Source organism: Thalassophryne amazonica, chromosome 14, assembly GCF_902500255.1.
Source record: "Thalassophryne amazonica chromosome 14, fThaAma1.1, whole genome shotgun sequence".
NCBI lineage: Eukaryota > Metazoa > Chordata > Actinopteri > Batrachoidiformes > Batrachoididae > Thalassophryne > Thalassophryne amazonica.
In genome coordinates this window covers 88611780-88630170 of record NC_047116.1, presented here as the reverse complement: position 1 = coordinate 88630170, position 18391 = coordinate 88611780, and the positions used below count along the sequence as shown (strand labels likewise).

Sequence of the window (18391 nt, the reverse complement as noted above, 5' to 3'; positions counted from 1 at the left end):
TGTGAGGTCTCTCCAGGTGCTCCAGTTTCCTCCCACATCCAAAGACCTGCAGGTTACATGGATTGGAACTTTTAACTTGTCCGTAGGTGTGCGCTGTGAATGCGTTTGTGTCTATTTTTGTCCCTGTGACAGAGTGGAGTCCTGTCCAGGGTGAACCCTGCCTCACACTCTATGACTGCTGGAATAGGCTCCTGCCCACCATGACCCTTAACTGGAGTAAGAGGTTGAAGATGAGTGAGTGAATGAGTGATTCATGTCCGGTTAAATCATGATCAAAATAACATCTGCTTCACAGAAGATTGTTTGTGTCAGACAATACCAGAATAAAAGTGCTCTGGACGTGATGAAATAATTACTGATAAATTAATGGATATCGTTGGCGTTAAAATATTTCTAGCCTGGTGGGGGTTCTCATTAGCCTGGTGGCCTGCCAGGCTGGTAATACTGTAGGGGAAACACTGTGCTGTATTAAATTCAGGACCAACAATTCCTATGAAAACCTTGTTTCCTTTGGGGTAAAGTTACTTCACTGAAGTTAACGATACCATCTTTTCAGTGACATTTCAACTCCACTGACTTTCCAGCACCACTACAGAATGACAATCGTTCCCTCAATGCTGCCTTCAGATATAGACCCCTAAGTGCATGAAAATGGATTAATAAAATCCTGTAGATGATATTCCTTCCTCAAACACATTTGACTGAGTGAATAATTCTGTGTATGTAAAGGTGATGTATTTGTCATAGTTCTAGTTGTAGTGACTGTGGCTGAATAATGTATCAGTTTCCTGTTTTGTTTCATATTTGTCATGTGATAACTTCTTATTCTTTACTTCTTTGTTTGTAAATGTATTTTCATGACTGATATACTGTAATTTATGTGCTGATTAGTTACCTATGGATGGTGACATCTTTACACTGTCCAACTCTATAGATTCTGTCACAGGCTTGATCCTCCAAAGCTGGGTTCCTGCCATTAGGAAAAAACCCAACTGTAAATATTTTGCCATCACATTATCTGTTGGGGACCCGAGGGCATTACAAATAAATAATCCTTACAACTGTAGTGATGGACAGAGCCATGATTACATAAATCAACTAACAAACACTGTTACATTTTATCAGGTATGTGCGTTTTGTCTCACCAGTGCATGTCCATGAGGAAAAGATGATTCCCACCAACAAGATTGAGTCCAACTCCTCCAGCACAAAGAGAGAGCAGCATCACCTTTGGCAGAAATTTAAACATGTATCATTTTATGATGAAATACCTGAATTAATAGACTGGTCAACCTCTATACATGCACCTGACCAATATGATGCATTATAAAAAAATAAAATTTGAAGAGATCAAACCAGAAATATCTTCCTTCATTCCTTCATTCATTCATTCCCATTTTCACACGGTGAAGATGGGAATGAAGGAAACTTTGCACCCTTGTGCAAAGTTTCACTGATATTTCGTAAGCGGTCTAAAAGATGTTGCGATAATCGGAACACAAACTCCAATTATCGCTTATTGAAGACATCCAGCCAGATTTAATTTCCCTCACACACATCTTCAGAGAAAAATAAAATAAATGCATTTTTAAAAGATATGAAATTTCAGCTAGTATGCCTAGTATTGATTCTAAGATATATTTGTTCCGTTTTCTTCACGAAGAAACACTTCACGAAGCTGTGACATACGATGAAGAAACTTCTAACATTATTATTAATCATTCAGAGTTGCAACAACATCACTCTGATTTTTACAATCCCCGTCCTGTTTTGGCACAAGTTTTTTAATGCTGGATGCCCATGAAACAACTCCAAATCTATAGAGACAAAGAACATAATGTGCATATTTTGTTGGTAGGAAGAAACTAGAGTATCAGGAGGGAACTCAGACAAGAGAAGAAAAATTTAATTTCAGACAGAAAAGAACTTGGCGTTGATGGGCTTGAACACAAAACCTTCTTGCTATGAGGTAGGAGTGGCAACCACTGCACCACTGTATGTATCTCATTATAAATCTTTAAATGCCTCCCTGGTCAGTGTTTCCACAAGAAGCTCCACGTTAAAATAGTTTAGAGCAATTTTTCTATTTCATTTTCATTTAATTGATCGGTGAACAGGCGGGCTCACATTACCTGTGGTCCTTTAGGGTTTGTGTTGAATTCCTCTACCAAGTCCATCCGGCGTTTGGGGTTTACAGTTCCATCGATAACGCTGTATGTCAGGTCCAACCTCTGCAGATGAACTCCTACAATATGGAGCATGCTTGTCCACTGGGACACAATCACACTGTAGTACAGGAGATATCACGTAAATTACACAACACTTTGATGGTTCTCTTGGGTTTACAGATTTGACTACAGACAGATTTACAGAGTATAGATGTTTTTCCATTTACAGTTAGCCTTACTGAATCTGAGTCAATCTAAAAAAATCACAGAAGCCTTCCACCATTTTTGAGTGCAAAAACAGGAGTGCTGACATAAATCATGAAAAGTTCAAACTGGTTCCAGCGGCACAACTGCTAGGTTACATAAGAAGCTCACAGTATGCCATGCAGCAATTTAAAACATACAATTTACAAACCCAAACCAGAAAAAGTTGGGATGATTTGGAAAATGGGGAAAAAAAAAAAAAAGATTCTTACATTTACTTTGACTGTTTCATTGCAGACAGTATGAACCTAAAATATTTCATGTTTTTTTTTCTTTTCTGCTTCATTTCAATTGTTAATACACATCCAATCCTGCATTTAAGGGCTGCAAAACATTCCAAAAAAACAAAACAAAAAAAAAACAAAAAAAAAACTTGGGATGCTGAACCATTGACTGCAGGCAAGCCAGTCGGGTATCCATACCCTCTACCTTCAGAGCCATGCTTTTGTAATGTGTGCAGGATGTAGTTTTGCATTGTCTTATTGAAAAACGCAAAGATGGCTCTGGAAAACACATCTTGAATGTGGCATATATTACTCTAAAATCTCAGCGTGCTTTTCTGCATTAATGCTGCCATCACAGAAGTGTAAATTATCTTTGCCAAAGGCACTAACACAACCCCATACCATGACAGAACCTGGCTTATGGACTTGTTGCTGATAACCTTTTAATGAATTGCAGGCACCATGAGAATTTGTGAATTTGGCGGGGGCAAAATCTGATATAGGATGTATAAAAAAAAAAAAAAAAAAAATCAAGATGAAAACGAGAATTCAACTCTTTACCTTTTGTGATTGTCATTCTTCTGCCTGATAGACTTAAGCTCTGAGACAATGGCAGAAATCTGAAACAATAAGATAAAAAAGTTAATAGAAATATGAATAAATTATTTTTGTACTAATAAATGCAGATTTGATTAAAGACTTGTATGAGACTATGTTCTTGCCCATGAAGACACAGAGGGCATAAAAAAAAAAAAAAAAAAAAAACACAATCTTGGTGTAACACAAAGAAACACTGATGTGTTTGTATGTTTGGCTCTTTTAGTTTGGTGTTGAATAACACACAGAGTGACTGCACATAAATACTACTGAAGATGGTGTGTTCTAGTTGGGAATATGGCAGGTTTCTGTTCCAAAACCTTCCTGAGAGAAGGCTTCAGTTTCAACAGTGTGAACAGACATCAAGTAAGAACTGAACATTTTCATGGCAAATGCCATTTTCCTCTAGTTCATGATAAGACGATTTAGAGTAACTGATATGAGGTAATTTGTACCTTGCTGGTAGAACCTGAACAATATACTGGTTGGCTGATAATATCAAGCAATATCAAATCAAATCAATTTTATTTATATAGCCCCAAATCACAACAAACAGTTGCCCCAAGGCGCTTTATATTGTAAGGCAAAGCCATACAATAATTACGGAAAAACCCCAATGGTCAAAACGACCCCCTGTGAGCAAGCACTTGGCGACAGTGGGAAGGAAAAACTCCCTTTTAACAGGAAGAAACCTCCAGCAGAACCAGGCTCAGGGAGGGGCAGTCTTCTGCTGGGACTGGGGCTGAGGGAGAGAACCAGGAAAAAGACATGCTGTGGAGGGGAGCAGAAATCAATCACTAATGATTAAATGCAGAGTGGTGCATACAGAGCAAAAAGAGAAAGAAACACTCAGTGCATCATGGGAACCCCCCAGCAGTCTAAGTCTATAGTAGCATAACTAAGGGATGGTTCAGGGTCACCTGATCCAGCCCTAACTATAAGCTTTAGCAAAAAGGAAAGTTTTAAGCCTAATCTTAAAAGTAGAGAGGGTGTCTGTCTCCCTGATCCAAATTGGGAGCTGGTTCCAGAGGAGAGGAGCCTGAAAGCTGAAGGCGCTGCCTCCCATTCTACTCTTAAAAACCCTAGGAACTACAAGTAAGCCTGCAGTCTGAGAGCGAAGCGCTCTATTGGGGTGATATGGTACTATGAGGTCACTAAGATAAGATGGGACCTGATTATTCAAAACCTTATAAGAAGAAGAATATTCTAGAATTAACAGGAAGCCAATGAAGAGAGGCCAATATGGGTGAAATATGCTCTCTCCTTCTAGTCCCCGTCAGTACTCTAGCTGCAGCATTTTGAATTAACTGAAGGCTTTTCAGGGAACTTTTAGGACAACCTGCATCACTCTGAGACAAGAGCTAATTTTAGAGATATTGCGCAAATGCAAAAAAGCAGTCCTACATATTTGTTTAATATGCGCATTGAATGACATATCCTGATCAAAAATGACTCCAAGATTTCTCACAGTATTACTAGAGGTCAGGGTAATGCCATCCAGAGTAAGGATCTGGTTAGACACCATGTTTCTAAGATTTGTGGGGCCAAGTACAATAACTTCGGTTTTATCTGAGTTTAAAAGCAGGAAATTAGAGGTCATCCATGTCTTTATGTCTGTAAGACAATCCTGCAGTTTAGCTAATTGGTGTGTGTCCTCTGGCTTCATGGATAGATAAAGCTGGGTATCATCTGCATAACAATGAAAATTTAAGCAATGCCGTCTAATAATACTGCCTAAGGGAAGCATGTATAAAGTGAATAAAATTGGTCCTAGCACAGAACCTTGTGGAACTCCATAATTAACCTTAGTCTGTGAAGAAGATTCCCAATTTACATGAACAAATTGTAATCTATTAGATAAATATGATTCAAACCACCACAGCGCAGTGCCTTTAATACCTATGGCATGCTCTAATCTCTGTAATAAAATTTTATGGTCAACAGTATCAAAAGCAGCACTGAGGTCTAACAGAACAAGCACAGAGATGAGTCCACTGTCTGAGGCCATAAGAAGATCATTTATAACCTTCACTAATGCTGTTTCTGTACTATGATGAATTCTAAACCCTGACTGAAACTCTTCAAATAGACCATTCCTCTGCAGATGATCAGTTAGCTGTTTTACAACTACCCTTTCAAGAATTTTTGAGAGAAAAGGAAGGTTGGAGATTGGCCTATAATTGGCTAAGATAACTGGGTCAAGTGATGGCTTTTTAAGTAATGGTTTAATTACTGCCACCTTAAAAGCCTGTGGTACATAGCCAACTAATAAAGATAGATTGATCATATTTAAGATCGAAGCATTAATTAATGGTAGGGCTTCCTTGAGCAGCCTGGTAGGAATGGGGTCTAATAGACATGTTGATGGTTTGGAGGAAGTAACTAATGAAAATAACTCAGACAGAACAATCGGAGAGAAAGAGTCTAACCAAATACCGGCATCACTGAAAGCAGCCAAAGAGAACGATATGTCTTTGGGATGGTTATGAGTAATTTTTTGTCTAATAGTTAAAATTTTATTAGCAAAGAAAGTCATGAAGTCATTACTAGTTAAAGTTAAAGGAATACTCGGCACATTTCACACCCAGAGCAGAAAAGTGCGGGAGAGACAGGAGAAGCCTCCATGCTAAACCGGCTAAGAGGTAGTAGCTGCGCTAAGCTAGCGAATTCCTAAAAACACACAAAGTGAATAATGTGTAAATAATTTAGAGGTGATTCAGCAGAGGGAGTGCTTTAGTTAAGGCACGTGAAGATTACACTGTGAAACAAATCGTTATCTAGTTAACTAGATCAATCTAACTGCACAGATTAAACAGCTAACAGATACAGCAAAACACCGCTGTGCTCCGGAACAGGAAGTGATACAATACCGCAGTGAGAGCCAACCACCCAGCCACCAATATGAGCATTTCTTCAACATATCGGTATTGGTGTTACTTTTGCTGATATGAAAATTTTTATTTTACTGAATAAACAATGCAGAAAAATGCTTTGGCTGCTGGAAACTGTGTCATTATGTAGTTTGTCCAGCAGAGGGTGCTCAGACAGTATTGTTTCCAAAGCTGTCCATCATGGCTGGAACCCTCATTACCCCCTTGGTCACATTAGCTTTAAGCGACAAAGGCAAACCAACCAGCTGCCATTCATTTTCAATCAGAGTGGGCATTTCAAAGCAACAAGAGACAAGTGGTCCCTATACCATCAGCTTGGCAGGGCTAAAATAGACGAGATGTCCATTCTATGCAAATGCTGAGGGATGCAACTGGGTGACTGCCAATCCAAATGAAGGCAGCATATCATACGTTAGTTGTATTTGTAGTTATTTATAATAAAGTTCATGTTTAAACTGCAAAACATCAGGCCTCAATTGCATTTTTTTGTCATAAGGGTTTGCCATTTTTTATGTAAAGTAGCAAGAAAAATGTGAACCCTGAAGCTATTGCGTGTCTGAATATTGACATATCAAATTTAAAAGAGAAATCTGTGTAGAACAATTTCTAAATTGATGCCCTTCAAACTCAGTGAAAGCTAATCTCTGTAACATGACATAAACAAAATAAAAATATGGGTTGCAGAAGTAATTGGAACCTTAATGTAACAAATAAATCATCACTTTTACAACCAGTTTTCTTCAGACAAGTCAGACAGGATGATACATGACGTTTTCCAAGTCACTGAATATGGCTAAAAGCGATGATTTACTTTTGTTACACTAAAGTGTGTAGTTAATGAAACAACCCGTCATATTGGCTTTCATAACATTACAAATTTGTCATAATTTTCAAAATTTTACTTTTTTGTCATGTGAAGTGCCTTGAGGCAGCTTTGTTGTGATTTGGCGCTCAATAAATTGAAATGAAACATACTAGCAGAGGTACCTGGCTTTGCCTCCGTGAAGAATAAATAAGACAATAATAAATACTTAAATAGTTCGCTGGCTAATTTTGTAGACGAGAGAAATTTTGTTTTGTTTTATAACATTTAACCACTGTGGGCTTAAATTTCTTTTCGATGCCCTGTGGTTACCAAGTTTAGAGAAGTTTTTCCTTGGTGGAGGTAAGTAATCTCTAAGTGCTGTAGTTTATTTATGCTAATATGCTGAATACAATGTGTTTATATTTTTTCTACACCCTGTAGTTCTACTTATAAGCAGATTTTTTTTTTTTTTTTTTTAGCAAAACCACAATGAATTGACATAAACTGAAATGCTTGTGGATAAGAAAATACATTTCTTCATAAATTATCCCTTTTTAAGTATAAGCAGTAAATATACACCATGAATGTAATAAATTGAACCAATAGTATTAAAGAAAAGAGAAATGTTAACTGGCATCCATAAATAAAACAAAATACAGCCTGAGCTTCTTAAGTTCCATGCAGGAAATATATAGAGTATTTTGTTTTGAATAAAGAGAGAGAAAAGTTGCACCTTTAAGCTGTCTTTGTTCAACAGTTAATATACTGTATAGTAGCGTTAAGACGTGAAAAGTAAACTTTATTTGTAAAGGTGCTCTTATGCTGACACACTTTGCCAAATCGCATCAAATGACCTCTGGGCAGAAGCACTCAAGTAATCTTTTGTCTAAATATTTGTTTATATTGCAAGTGATACAGTTATTGCAAAAATGCTGATATCACATTTCGCAGACTTTTCTCACATTGTGCAGGCTTACCTCGGATCATAGAAGAGTTGACTAAATTTGAGAGATGACCTGCTTCAAAATTTATTCATTCATCCTTTTCTATAACATGAGTAATATTGTCCAGTTACCTTATGACATCACAAAGTTCTATACAACCAAAAAACTAAAAACTGGTGAGACGAAAACTAGAATTTCTCAACATCAAATGTGCACCATATTCAACATTTACAGTGAGGACATATATTTGAGCCTCACGGCTAATTTCAACATTATCTTTATTGACCTTCACATGAGGGTGGTACAAACTGCAACAAATACTGATGAAATGGTCCCCCTGCTTGACAGTTCAACTTTGTTTCTATCCTAGGATCACTACTACACAACAAAACAAAGATTCAAATGCTGTAATCAGAGGAGCTGTCTCGCCACTCACCAGCCCGGAGACGCAGCATACAATAAATCCCCCTTGTGCATGTGTAACAGCTGCTCACCTTGGTGCTCTGACTGGTCTCCTCAAACAGCTGTGAGGGGAATCGGCTGCCATTAAGGGATACACTATCTTTGGGGTCAGGACAGGATGGTGAGGGGCTGGAGGAGAGCGATAAAGCATTGAGCTGCTCCTCAAGAGACAAGATGATCCCATCACCCTGAAGCTCTGATGAGTCAAGAGTCTGAGCCAAAAAAGAACAGTGAAAGAAAATTTCTGATCATTAAAATCTCAGAAAACAATCTGTTTCTTTACTGCTTGCACACAGTCAATACAGCTGATCAATGTGTTGGTGGACCTTCTTAAGGAGGGAAAGGTGACAGCAACACTGTCGGAGACGCAGCAGCAGAGACAAAATGTGAACAGTGCTGGATGCCTGAGGGGGCTGCTGGGAAGACGACACCGCAGCGTCTGACTGGGACATACCAAACTCTTGTGCAACTGAGGACACAGACGCATTACAGCACAATTACAAAAACTAGATACTGATTAGCTAGATATCTGACCAACAAGAGCCTTATACTGACAGGGAAGCTCGTAACCATTTAGCTTAATAATAAAACACATAATTTAAGTGATGCATTTTCTAAATACAGCAAGAATGTCCCTAGAAAATTAATCAGACTGGCAGGGTGAGAAATCTTTTGGTCTTGGGCAGCCTATGACACACCTGAAGAAGGTGCCAAGTGTCAGGAGGTCAGAAGGGCTGCAGTTGCAGCAGCCTCAAGTAAAAACTTGGGCATTGTAAATGTTCAGATAGCTATGAACACAGATAATGAAGCCTCTACTTACAACCCCAAATCAGACAAAGTCAGAACAATAAGGAAAATGCAAATTAAAAAACTCCCGAAATTATTCTTACATTTAATTTAACTCATCAACCCAAGAAATTACATCCATTCCTGCATTGAAGACCTGATACAGCTTCCACAAAAAAAAAAAAAAAAAAAAAAAAAAAAAAAAAAACACCTGTGTGCAGAATGTGGTTTTGCATTGTCTTGGAGGCAGCATATGTTGCTCTAAAATCTCAATGTACTTTCCTGAATTAATGCTGCCATTACAGAAGAGAAAATTATCTTTGCCAAGGCCACTGACACAACCACATACCATGACAGACCCTGGGTTTTGAACTTGTGGCATCCATGCTTTCCATCAAAGATCTGGAATACTGATTTGTCTGACCACAATACGCATTTCCGCTATGTGATGATCCAACCCAGATACCTCCAATCTTAGAGAATTCTATGCAATATCTGGACAAGGCTAACATAACACTTATTTTTCCCCCCACAATAGTTTTTAGTGGCATTTGAGAATGTAACTCCATATGGTTGTACTTGACAAAGGGATCCCAAAGTTATCCCTTGCCCATGTGGTATATGATGCTATTATATCAACTATTGATGAATGAGTGTGCTTGATGACGGGTGTTCAGCTTAGGCTTGCGTCCTTGTCCTTTATGCACTGAAATTCCTCCAGATTCTTTGAACTGTTTAATAATAATAATATGCACTGTAGAGGGAAGAATATGCTCTTCTCTTCCAATCTTTCTTTGAGGAATACAGTTTGTAGACGTTTCAATAATTTCCTCATGCATTTGTTGACAAACTAGTGATCATCGTTGCTAATCAGAGAATCAGTCTTTCGTGGATAGTGTTTTGTACCAAGATATGTATCGCGTACTGACATCACCAGTTTGAAACGTCATTATTTATTTTCTTTACCTCTTTTTAGGGGGGAGGAAGATGTATTGCAGGTCTGTATATTGACAAATAAAATAAAGTTGACCAGAAAAAGAAATTATATTTTTTAGTTCATACTGTCTTTGATGAAACAGAGGTCAAAGTCAATGCAAAAAATTACTGGGTTTAGTTGTGTGTTTTTTTTTTGGTTCCTTTTGCAATTTCCATACTATCACAACTATTTCTGATTTGGGGTTGTAGTTGTGGATGGTGTTGAAAGATAGTCACACAGATGTTAGTAGCAGATTGGTACACAAAGGTGGGGGTTTTCCTAGAAAATTTCATAGCAAAGTGCATTCAATTAACTGTATAAACTGTGAATTCTTTTCATGCCATGGACTATCTGTTAACCCCGGGGGGGGGGGGGGGGTTATACTGAGGGAATATTTCTGAAAGCAAAGACGTCAATGCAAGCTTTCTCCACTAGTTGTTTTTTTTGTGCTGTGGACAATTGTTGGTTAGTATTCAAAAATGACAATTTTTTTTAATTAATAATTACATTCAATAATCAGCTCTGCACCTAAGCAAAATCAGCATCTCACCTCTTTCAAATGGATTTGAACTGGAAGTGTTTTTCCTGGTCACGTCATTTCCTTCATGTCTCTTAAGGTAGTCCTGCAGTGTGGACCTAAACAAACAGAGCAAGGAATGAATTATCCATCCATTTTTCATATCCGCTTACTATAATTAAGGGTCACGTGGGGGTGGAGTCTATTCCAGTAGTCATGGGGGTAAGTCAGGAATGAATTAAATTTTAAATTTTTACTTTTGGTGTAATTAAAGTTTTATATATATATCCAGGAAGACATGTCAGCATTTTTCCTCATTTAAATGCGGCTACTCAAATGTAGACCTGCTGTAAGCAATATATTTGGTAGTTGGTGTATAGTTTAAAGTGAACCTTATTTCATAAGCCATATCCACTTCCTTCAATACCTTTGAAGTCAACATGACTTTATTAAGTGGTGCTGTGAATGATTTTTCTGCCAGTAGACACCACACTTACACCATACATCAGGACATAAACAAAGCTTCTGTCCTTGGCCACTCCTCCTCAAACCTCCCTCCTCTGCAGTAAGCAGATTGAATGGCAGTTGGTGTTTTAACAGGTCTCTATGTGGGAAAAGCCAAATGTATGTGAATTCTTGAGACACCACATTTTCCAGAGGTGTTTTAAGACTCTACATGTGATTTTTGGATGCATTTCTGGACAGTCGCTGCCATCTGCATTCTTGAAAAAAATAAAAATCAACAGCTGTGTGGTGAGTAATGGGTACTGTTGTCTCTTTATAAACCAGGGGGGTGGGAGTGGGGGAGCAGTTTTTTAAAGGCAGAACTCACATACACTAAACATGCACACATCGATACATTTCAGGCACTAAACCAGGGCTCTAGCTAGCCCTCGTCACAGCTCATATGGCGAATTAATGCACAATGTGGTGAGCCTAGTTTTCTTGTGAATTGTCATGGTGGCAAATATAAAAATAACTACAATCCTTTCTTGATGAGTGGTAAAGGCTCTCTGATTTGCCCTACACTCTTCATTACATTATTTTCAAATGCAAAAAAAAGAAAAAAAAAAAAAAAGAAGAAAAAAATCTTTGTAGACATTGGGCATATTTACTGAATTAACAAATAAATGTCTTCATGTGTAATAGGTGGAACACAGTTCTTCTGTTTTTCTGAGCCGAGCACAAAGTACTTTTCACAGAACTGCTGGTCATTATTGTCACTGATGTGCTTTACTATGAATTCATTTTCATATGAAGGTTTTATGAAAAAAAAAAAATGCTATAAAACTGTTTATTTTGAACCGCATCAAGTTTTGTGGTATTGGAGAGTTGCGTTGAAATAGAGAAGCAACCCTACATCAACATCACATTAATTATCCTTGTATACACAATGTGTCACACTTTATCCGCAACACACACACACACAGACACACACATCTCAGAGTGTGATAATGACTGCTGATGTGATCTATTCTCTGTGTTTAAAGCTCTTCGTGTGATTCTACTGGCAGAACTCAAAAACAATACTGATGGTGTTTCATCAAAAGTCACACAAAAGAATTGGATTCTTTATATCACCTGGACTGGGCAAAAACTACATCATAGACAGACTGCTCTTCGTCAGACAGTTTGAGTCGGTGAATCTCACAGGACCGATCAGGAAGAGACACCTGAAATAGTCAACATTTGTCTTTAGTCCACATCGATCAAGTTCAGTCAACACCCAGGTTGTAGATTCAACAAACTCACATCTACCAGCTAACTACTGGAGCATGTAGATTAATTCAGCAAAGTAGCTCAAGGTATTGTTAACATGTGAATGCCTGGCAAAGTTAAAATTACTAATACTACTTACTCATGACATAACGTTTGTATATGCGTGTTTATACCAGTGGTTTTCCCGTGGAGTCCACTTGGTCTTTGGTTCGTCGAAGCAGCAGAGTCCTTGTGAGGATGTTGAGTCTCTCACTCCCTCTCTGAGAGCCGTTGTCAACCTGAGATTTCCAAAGCTTGTATTCATCAAATGGAGAACAACGCAGAAACCTGAAAAACAAGAGACAAAGACCGATTGTTAGTAGACATGGGCCGATAACCGGTTTCACAGTATACCGCAGTATGAAAAAGCCACAGTATCAAAACCACTAAAATTTTCCTTTATACCGTCCCTACAGTATGAGTGGGTTATGAGAATTCTTGACAGGCAGAACGGAGGCGGCCGCTGCCACCTTTCCCCCTGGCGCAAACCTCTGTCTCTGTTTACAAACAGGCAGCTAACGTTAGCTAGCTCTGCATCATGGCTGAAGGAGGTTAAGCCTATACTGAGCTTTTTCCTCCGTCTAAAAGGACCAAGTCGGCTTTTTTGTTTTATTTTCCTCGGAATAGCCCTTCAAGCCAAAAACGGTGGCAACAAAGCACCATAGCTATGGCCTGTATCGGACACGGAGCAGTTCAAGATACCCGCAAAAGATTACATGGAAGGAGTAAACTTCATCCCATCTTTGAAACCACTGAGAAGTACAAGCGGTGGACTCGAGTCGTGCTTGTGGTCGACCAAATTTCTTCATCAAACATGTCAAGAAGGACAAATACATATATTCCAAGCACTTTGTTGGTGAAGCTGGGTCAAGTATTGAACATCCGGAGTTCCGGACCTTATTCCAGCCGCATTTCTCCCTAAGTAAGTCATGTTTCCTACGGGGCAGATGCTCCATGTCTAAAAGAGTGACTATTATTTTTGAATTTTCTCTAAAATTATCAGTGGTTTTGTGCTCGTAGCATCAATTAGTGTGCCTAAATCACGCGCGCTTCATATGCAAATAGCCATAATGTTGTTAAAGCACATTTTAAAGCTATACACAATACCGTGAAACGGTGGTATTTTTGCACGATCCAAATGGACATCTGAAGGACGTCATTTTCTGTGCATTTCCATGTGAAAAACCATTTTACTGACTACAGTGTGACCAAATGTCATCTAAAATAATGTTTGTGGTGAATGTATAAATGCATCAAAATTTAAAGCTTTTCCCATCTAATTAAAACTGCAAAAAAACAACTGATCCAGATTAATGTTTAAATAAAGACAAATAGCAACAATTTAAATGAACATTTTTTTTTCTCAGTTTGAAAAACAAAATTATATTTCACTATTTGTACATACTGCACCCGACATCCAGGAGTTTCACTTTGACATGAACCTGTTAAACTGTTAGTGGCGTTCTGAAGCTGAGCCTCACAAGTGGCAGACTTTACTTTTCTCAGCCTCCACCTCAGTTACCACAGAAGCTAAAGCTAATAGACTAAACTTGGTTGAGGTGTTTTGTTAACATATTTTTACAGACTGGAGGGTGGGTTTCATGATGGGTGACCTGGGGGAAAATATTAACAATCATCAACAGCTTATTGCTTCAATAACAATGGGGTAATGGTGGAGCTAATCAGGCTACCGATACCCGCCAACAGTGCTAATTGTGCCAACATACAAATTAAATATGAAAATTTCATTCTATGGAAATACTGGAGCACAGACTTCTCAGATGGTCGATTTGTTCAACTAACCACACAATAACTCATATTATCTCAGGTATTTGTGATAAAATGCACAAAGGTCAGACGTGGTCAGTCTATAACAGCGAGCAACTACTGCTAGCAGTCTCTGATGAGGTCTATATGGCTCCCTGGCACACTAGCTGAGGGGATGGGAAACAGCACTGTGATTGGTCAAACTGTTCCATTATTTCAACTTTTTGCAGGCATAGACGTGTGCTGCATAACTTGTCAATAATTTACCTGACCTTTTTTTTTTTGTAATTCTGAGTGACAAATCATACCAGCGGACTTTAATGTCAGAATGCATGTGTGGGTCTATTAGTTTTGGGATATAAAGATGTTAAAAATGTTTGTTATTGTTTATTGTATAGCAGTGTTTCAAGCAAAAATAATAATAATAATAAAACATTGTTAAAAAATGTGTGCCTGCTACAAAAAATGGGATATTGGTCAAAAGACCTTGTGTCCCCAGTCACTAGGCGATTGCAATGTTCACAAAGTGCAGTAACAGAATCATTGGCTGGTGGCACATTAAAGTCACTTTCATCAACAAGCTGTCCATGGGATGCATAAGTGGTGCAAATTTAGTGGCACTGCACTCAGCCTGTGCAAAATTATTACGCATACTGTGTTGTCTCTGTATTTGTTTTCTCCGACATTGAAAAGCAGGTCAATGTCACTCATCATTAAAACCAAACAAAGATCCTCAAGAAATGCATACATGGTGCATATTTGTTGTTCCTGCACTCAAACTGTGTAAAGTTATCATACAGTACTAGTACTCTATTCACATGGACGGACAGGCAAACAGCATTTCTGACAAAATGCATACAATTTGGCAGTTCTGCATTACTCTTCATGAAAGTTGTCATTCTTACACATCTCATGACAAATGACTGAAATTTCTGCATAGATGTGGTTGGTGTCATACTTGAGCAGTGAGTACATGTCCAGCAGGTTGTTCTGAATGGGTGTGCCAGTCATGGCCCAGCGGGCACAAGCCCTCAGACGGCAGACAGCCATAGAGGTTTGCACCTTTGGGTTCTTGATGTTGTGAGCTTCATCTAGAATCACTCGGGCCCAGGCCACTCGCAGAAGAGGAGCAGACTTTAATGGCTGAAGAAAAACACACAGAATGACCACACTCAAAAACATGTCACGCGTCATGCCAGAGTGAATATCTCCATGATCATCATGCCACAGTGAAAGACTTTGACATGAAGATGGACAAAATTGAGGAAATGTAATACTGCAAGAACAGATGAAAATACTACATACCACATCATCAGTATCTTCACTGGGTTTCTCAGCCTCATCTTTGTTGACTGGAACCTCCTTGGAGACTAAATTATATGTGGTCACCACAACATCATAACCTGCCAGCCTGAGAAATGGAAAAAAAAAAAAAAAAAATTAATGCAGTTTTAGCATCTGCATGTTTAAAGAAACCTGTCAAATGAAAGGATGACCTATAAGTAAGTCCTATATAAGCCCTGAGGGCCATAGGTGCCTGAGCTTATTCCCAGATTCCATAAGATGAAGTGGAAAAGAGTCTACAACACCAGGACAAGACACCAGTCCCAAGCAGATTACTTCCCAAGCCAAGGCGGGTATCCATTTACAGCTGGGTGGACTGAGACAATGTAGATGAAGTGTCTTGTCTAAGGACACACAGAGGCATCATGACAGGGAAGTATGACTATTTACCAAAAATCTGCAACCCTTTGTGATTCATTACTAAATTTCAGTAATTATCAAACCTGTAACTAGCAAAATAATTTCAAAGCTGTTTCTCCAAACCACTTTGTGGAATCATGAAATTAACTCAGACCTCATTCATGTTTAGTCTGTGCCAAATTCAAGTCACAGTGGATAGGAAAGTGGTGTGTGCATGATTCCCTTACACTGTGGCACTTTTCTCTCGTGTGGGGCCGTGGTATAGATACACTGTCAACCTGCCTCTCTTGACGTGTCGATCAATTTCCATCTTCCAGTGGTGAATCAGGGAGGCAGGACAGATGATCAGGGTGCCGTTGGAAACCACAAGTCCAGAGTCTGATCATGAGCACAAAAGCAATCAGGAGTCTCAAAGCAGTGGCCCAGAAGAGAATTTCATAAAGTCCGCTCTATGTGTAGCATTTCTATTATGTGCCCCATAGTAACAATTCTAACAATCTGTCCACACAGAGTTTACCGTAGTCCTTTATACTTCAGTGGTGAGTTTTTAAAAATTGAGTTTTAGGTGTTAAAGTCACATTTGAAAAATGCATATAACACACCTTTTGGAAAAGCAAATCTAGGTCAACAGGTGCTGTAAAATCAGGGCTTCAAACCAGAATTTTGTTTCCCCAGCTGGTTCCTTCTAAGTACAATCTGTATTTTAACATTTCTGGTTTTAGGTTTAAGTGAAGTCTAGCAGAATGCACTAGTGTCGCATGTCACAACATCTGCAACACCATGGAACTGCCTTGGGTTGTTAACGGCAACCATGCAGGCAGACAACTGGTCCATTCTCACATCTTGAAACTCAAAAGTAACCAAATGAAAAATGGTGTCCAACTGGCCTTTCTCCAGCTGCTGGCCTCAACACTAAGGAAACAATGTGCTCTATTATGCACAGAGAAACACGCCACATGGTTGAAATGTTGACACTGACACTCCCTCACACTGCAATTGCAACTTCTCATTGTAGTTTTCCCAAATAACCACTCATTTGACATAAAGTCATTCCAGCTGTGGGCTAACACTATGATATTTTAATAGCCAATGTGGCTAAATGATGTATTTTCTCTTTAGCCACAATTAGTTGAGCCACACAATGCATCTGTAAATGATACAAACAGCATGAGCAGTCATACTCACATACCAAAGGTTTCATCAAAGATAACAGACTAAATCAGGAGTCTCCAACTCTCTTCCTGGAGAGCACCTACTCCCCATGTTTTCCATTTCTACCTGCTGTATTCACATCATTTTTTTAAGTGGGTGTTTCCCAGCTACTGACTGGCTGAGTACACCTGAGTTAATTACCTGTGAGTGGAGCAGGGAGAACAACAAAAACACACAGGGCAGGAGTAGGGCTGAGCAACCCCATAGTACAGAAGCAGAGCCCGTCTGCTGTATCGGTCAATATGAGCCTTTCATAAAGATATCAGCATTAGCATAATTTTTGCTGAAATGAAAACATTTGTTTACCAAATAAAGAATGCAAAAAACATTGCCTATTGGAAATGGTGTCATTAGATGGTTTGTCCACCAGAGTATTGTAGTTCAGATACAATAACACAACAGCAATGTCTAAAGTATTCTTAGTGTAAACCAATGTTAAAATGTTGAAGTATTTGAAAATATTATCTCTTTCTATGAAACAAATAGAGGTACTCCATAATTGTCCGGTTTCATACAGTTTCAAATATTTTTGTGATGCTGAGAATCTAGAAATTTGCAATTTATTATTTTATTTTCAGACAGTTAAGACTTCAAACGACAGTTCAACTTGGTATGAAACAGACTGTTAACAATATACTTTGTAGTGCAAAAAAAAAACAACCCAGTGTGCACTGTGCATATTAACCCGTTTTGTCCCACTGGCACCAACTGTTGCCGAAGTGTATCACTGTCATTTCCTACTCACAAAAAAAAAAAAGAAAAAAAAAAGAAAAATCTCAAAGGTACTAATGCAACTTTTTCCACTTATAAAAAAATCTGGGCATAAACAGGTTAATTAAATTTCATATTATGAATTCTGTTGCATGTTATACATATTTGCGACAGACTGACATCCTGTCCTGGGAGTACCCCTCTTCGCGCTCTGTGTCTGCTGGGATAGGCTCCAGCCCCTCGCGACCCTTGACTGGACTAAGCAGTTGAAGATGAGTGAGTGAGTTATACATATTTGCAGGGGTCATATTTATCTACGTAAGAAAAAACTATTTTGATGAGTAAGAAACCGGAGAATTATGGAGTACATCTATTTATTTCATAAAAAGAGATAATATATTCAAATACTTTAACATTATTGTTTTACACTAAGAATATTTTAGACATTGCTATTGTGATTTGCATCTGAACTACAACAATATTTATACAAATACAACATAACCTGATAATTAAGATAATAAGATAAGATAACCTGATAAGATAATTATAGTGGGCGATTTTAACATCCACACAGATGCTGAGAATGACAGCCTCAACACTGCATT

The 18391-nt window shown here is 38.5% G+C and overlaps 1 protein-coding gene across 2 annotated transcripts in view; it reads right to left on the bottom strand.

The window, feature by feature from the left end:
• The window catches only part of ttf2 (transcription termination factor, RNA polymerase II), a 41197-nt gene that overhangs the window by 2881 nt on the left and 19925 nt on the right, over positions 1–18391 (bottom strand). Inside the window, exons 11-22 of one of the 2 annotated variants that reach the window (XM_034186654.1) lie at positions 16091–16241; positions 15465–15570; positions 15118–15302; positions 12527–12680; positions 12216–12307; positions 10668–10753; positions 8682–8824; positions 8388–8567; positions 3218–3276; positions 2133–2286; positions 1146–1228; positions 896–970 (exon numbers count right to left, since the gene is read on the bottom strand). In XM_034186654.1, the coding sequence (XP_034042545.1) occupies positions 896–970; positions 1146–1228; positions 2133–2286; positions 3218–3276; positions 8388–8567; positions 8682–8824; positions 10668–10753; positions 12216–12307; positions 12527–12680; positions 15118–15302; positions 15465–15570; positions 16091–16241 (1468 nt within the window). The remainder of the gene's footprint in view (positions 1–895; positions 971–1145; positions 1229–2132; positions 2287–3217; positions 3277–8387; positions 8568–8681; positions 8825–10667; positions 10754–12215; positions 12308–12526; positions 12681–15117; positions 15303–15464; positions 15571–16090; positions 16242–18391) is intronic. The other variant, XM_034186655.1, reaches the window with a different exon arrangement.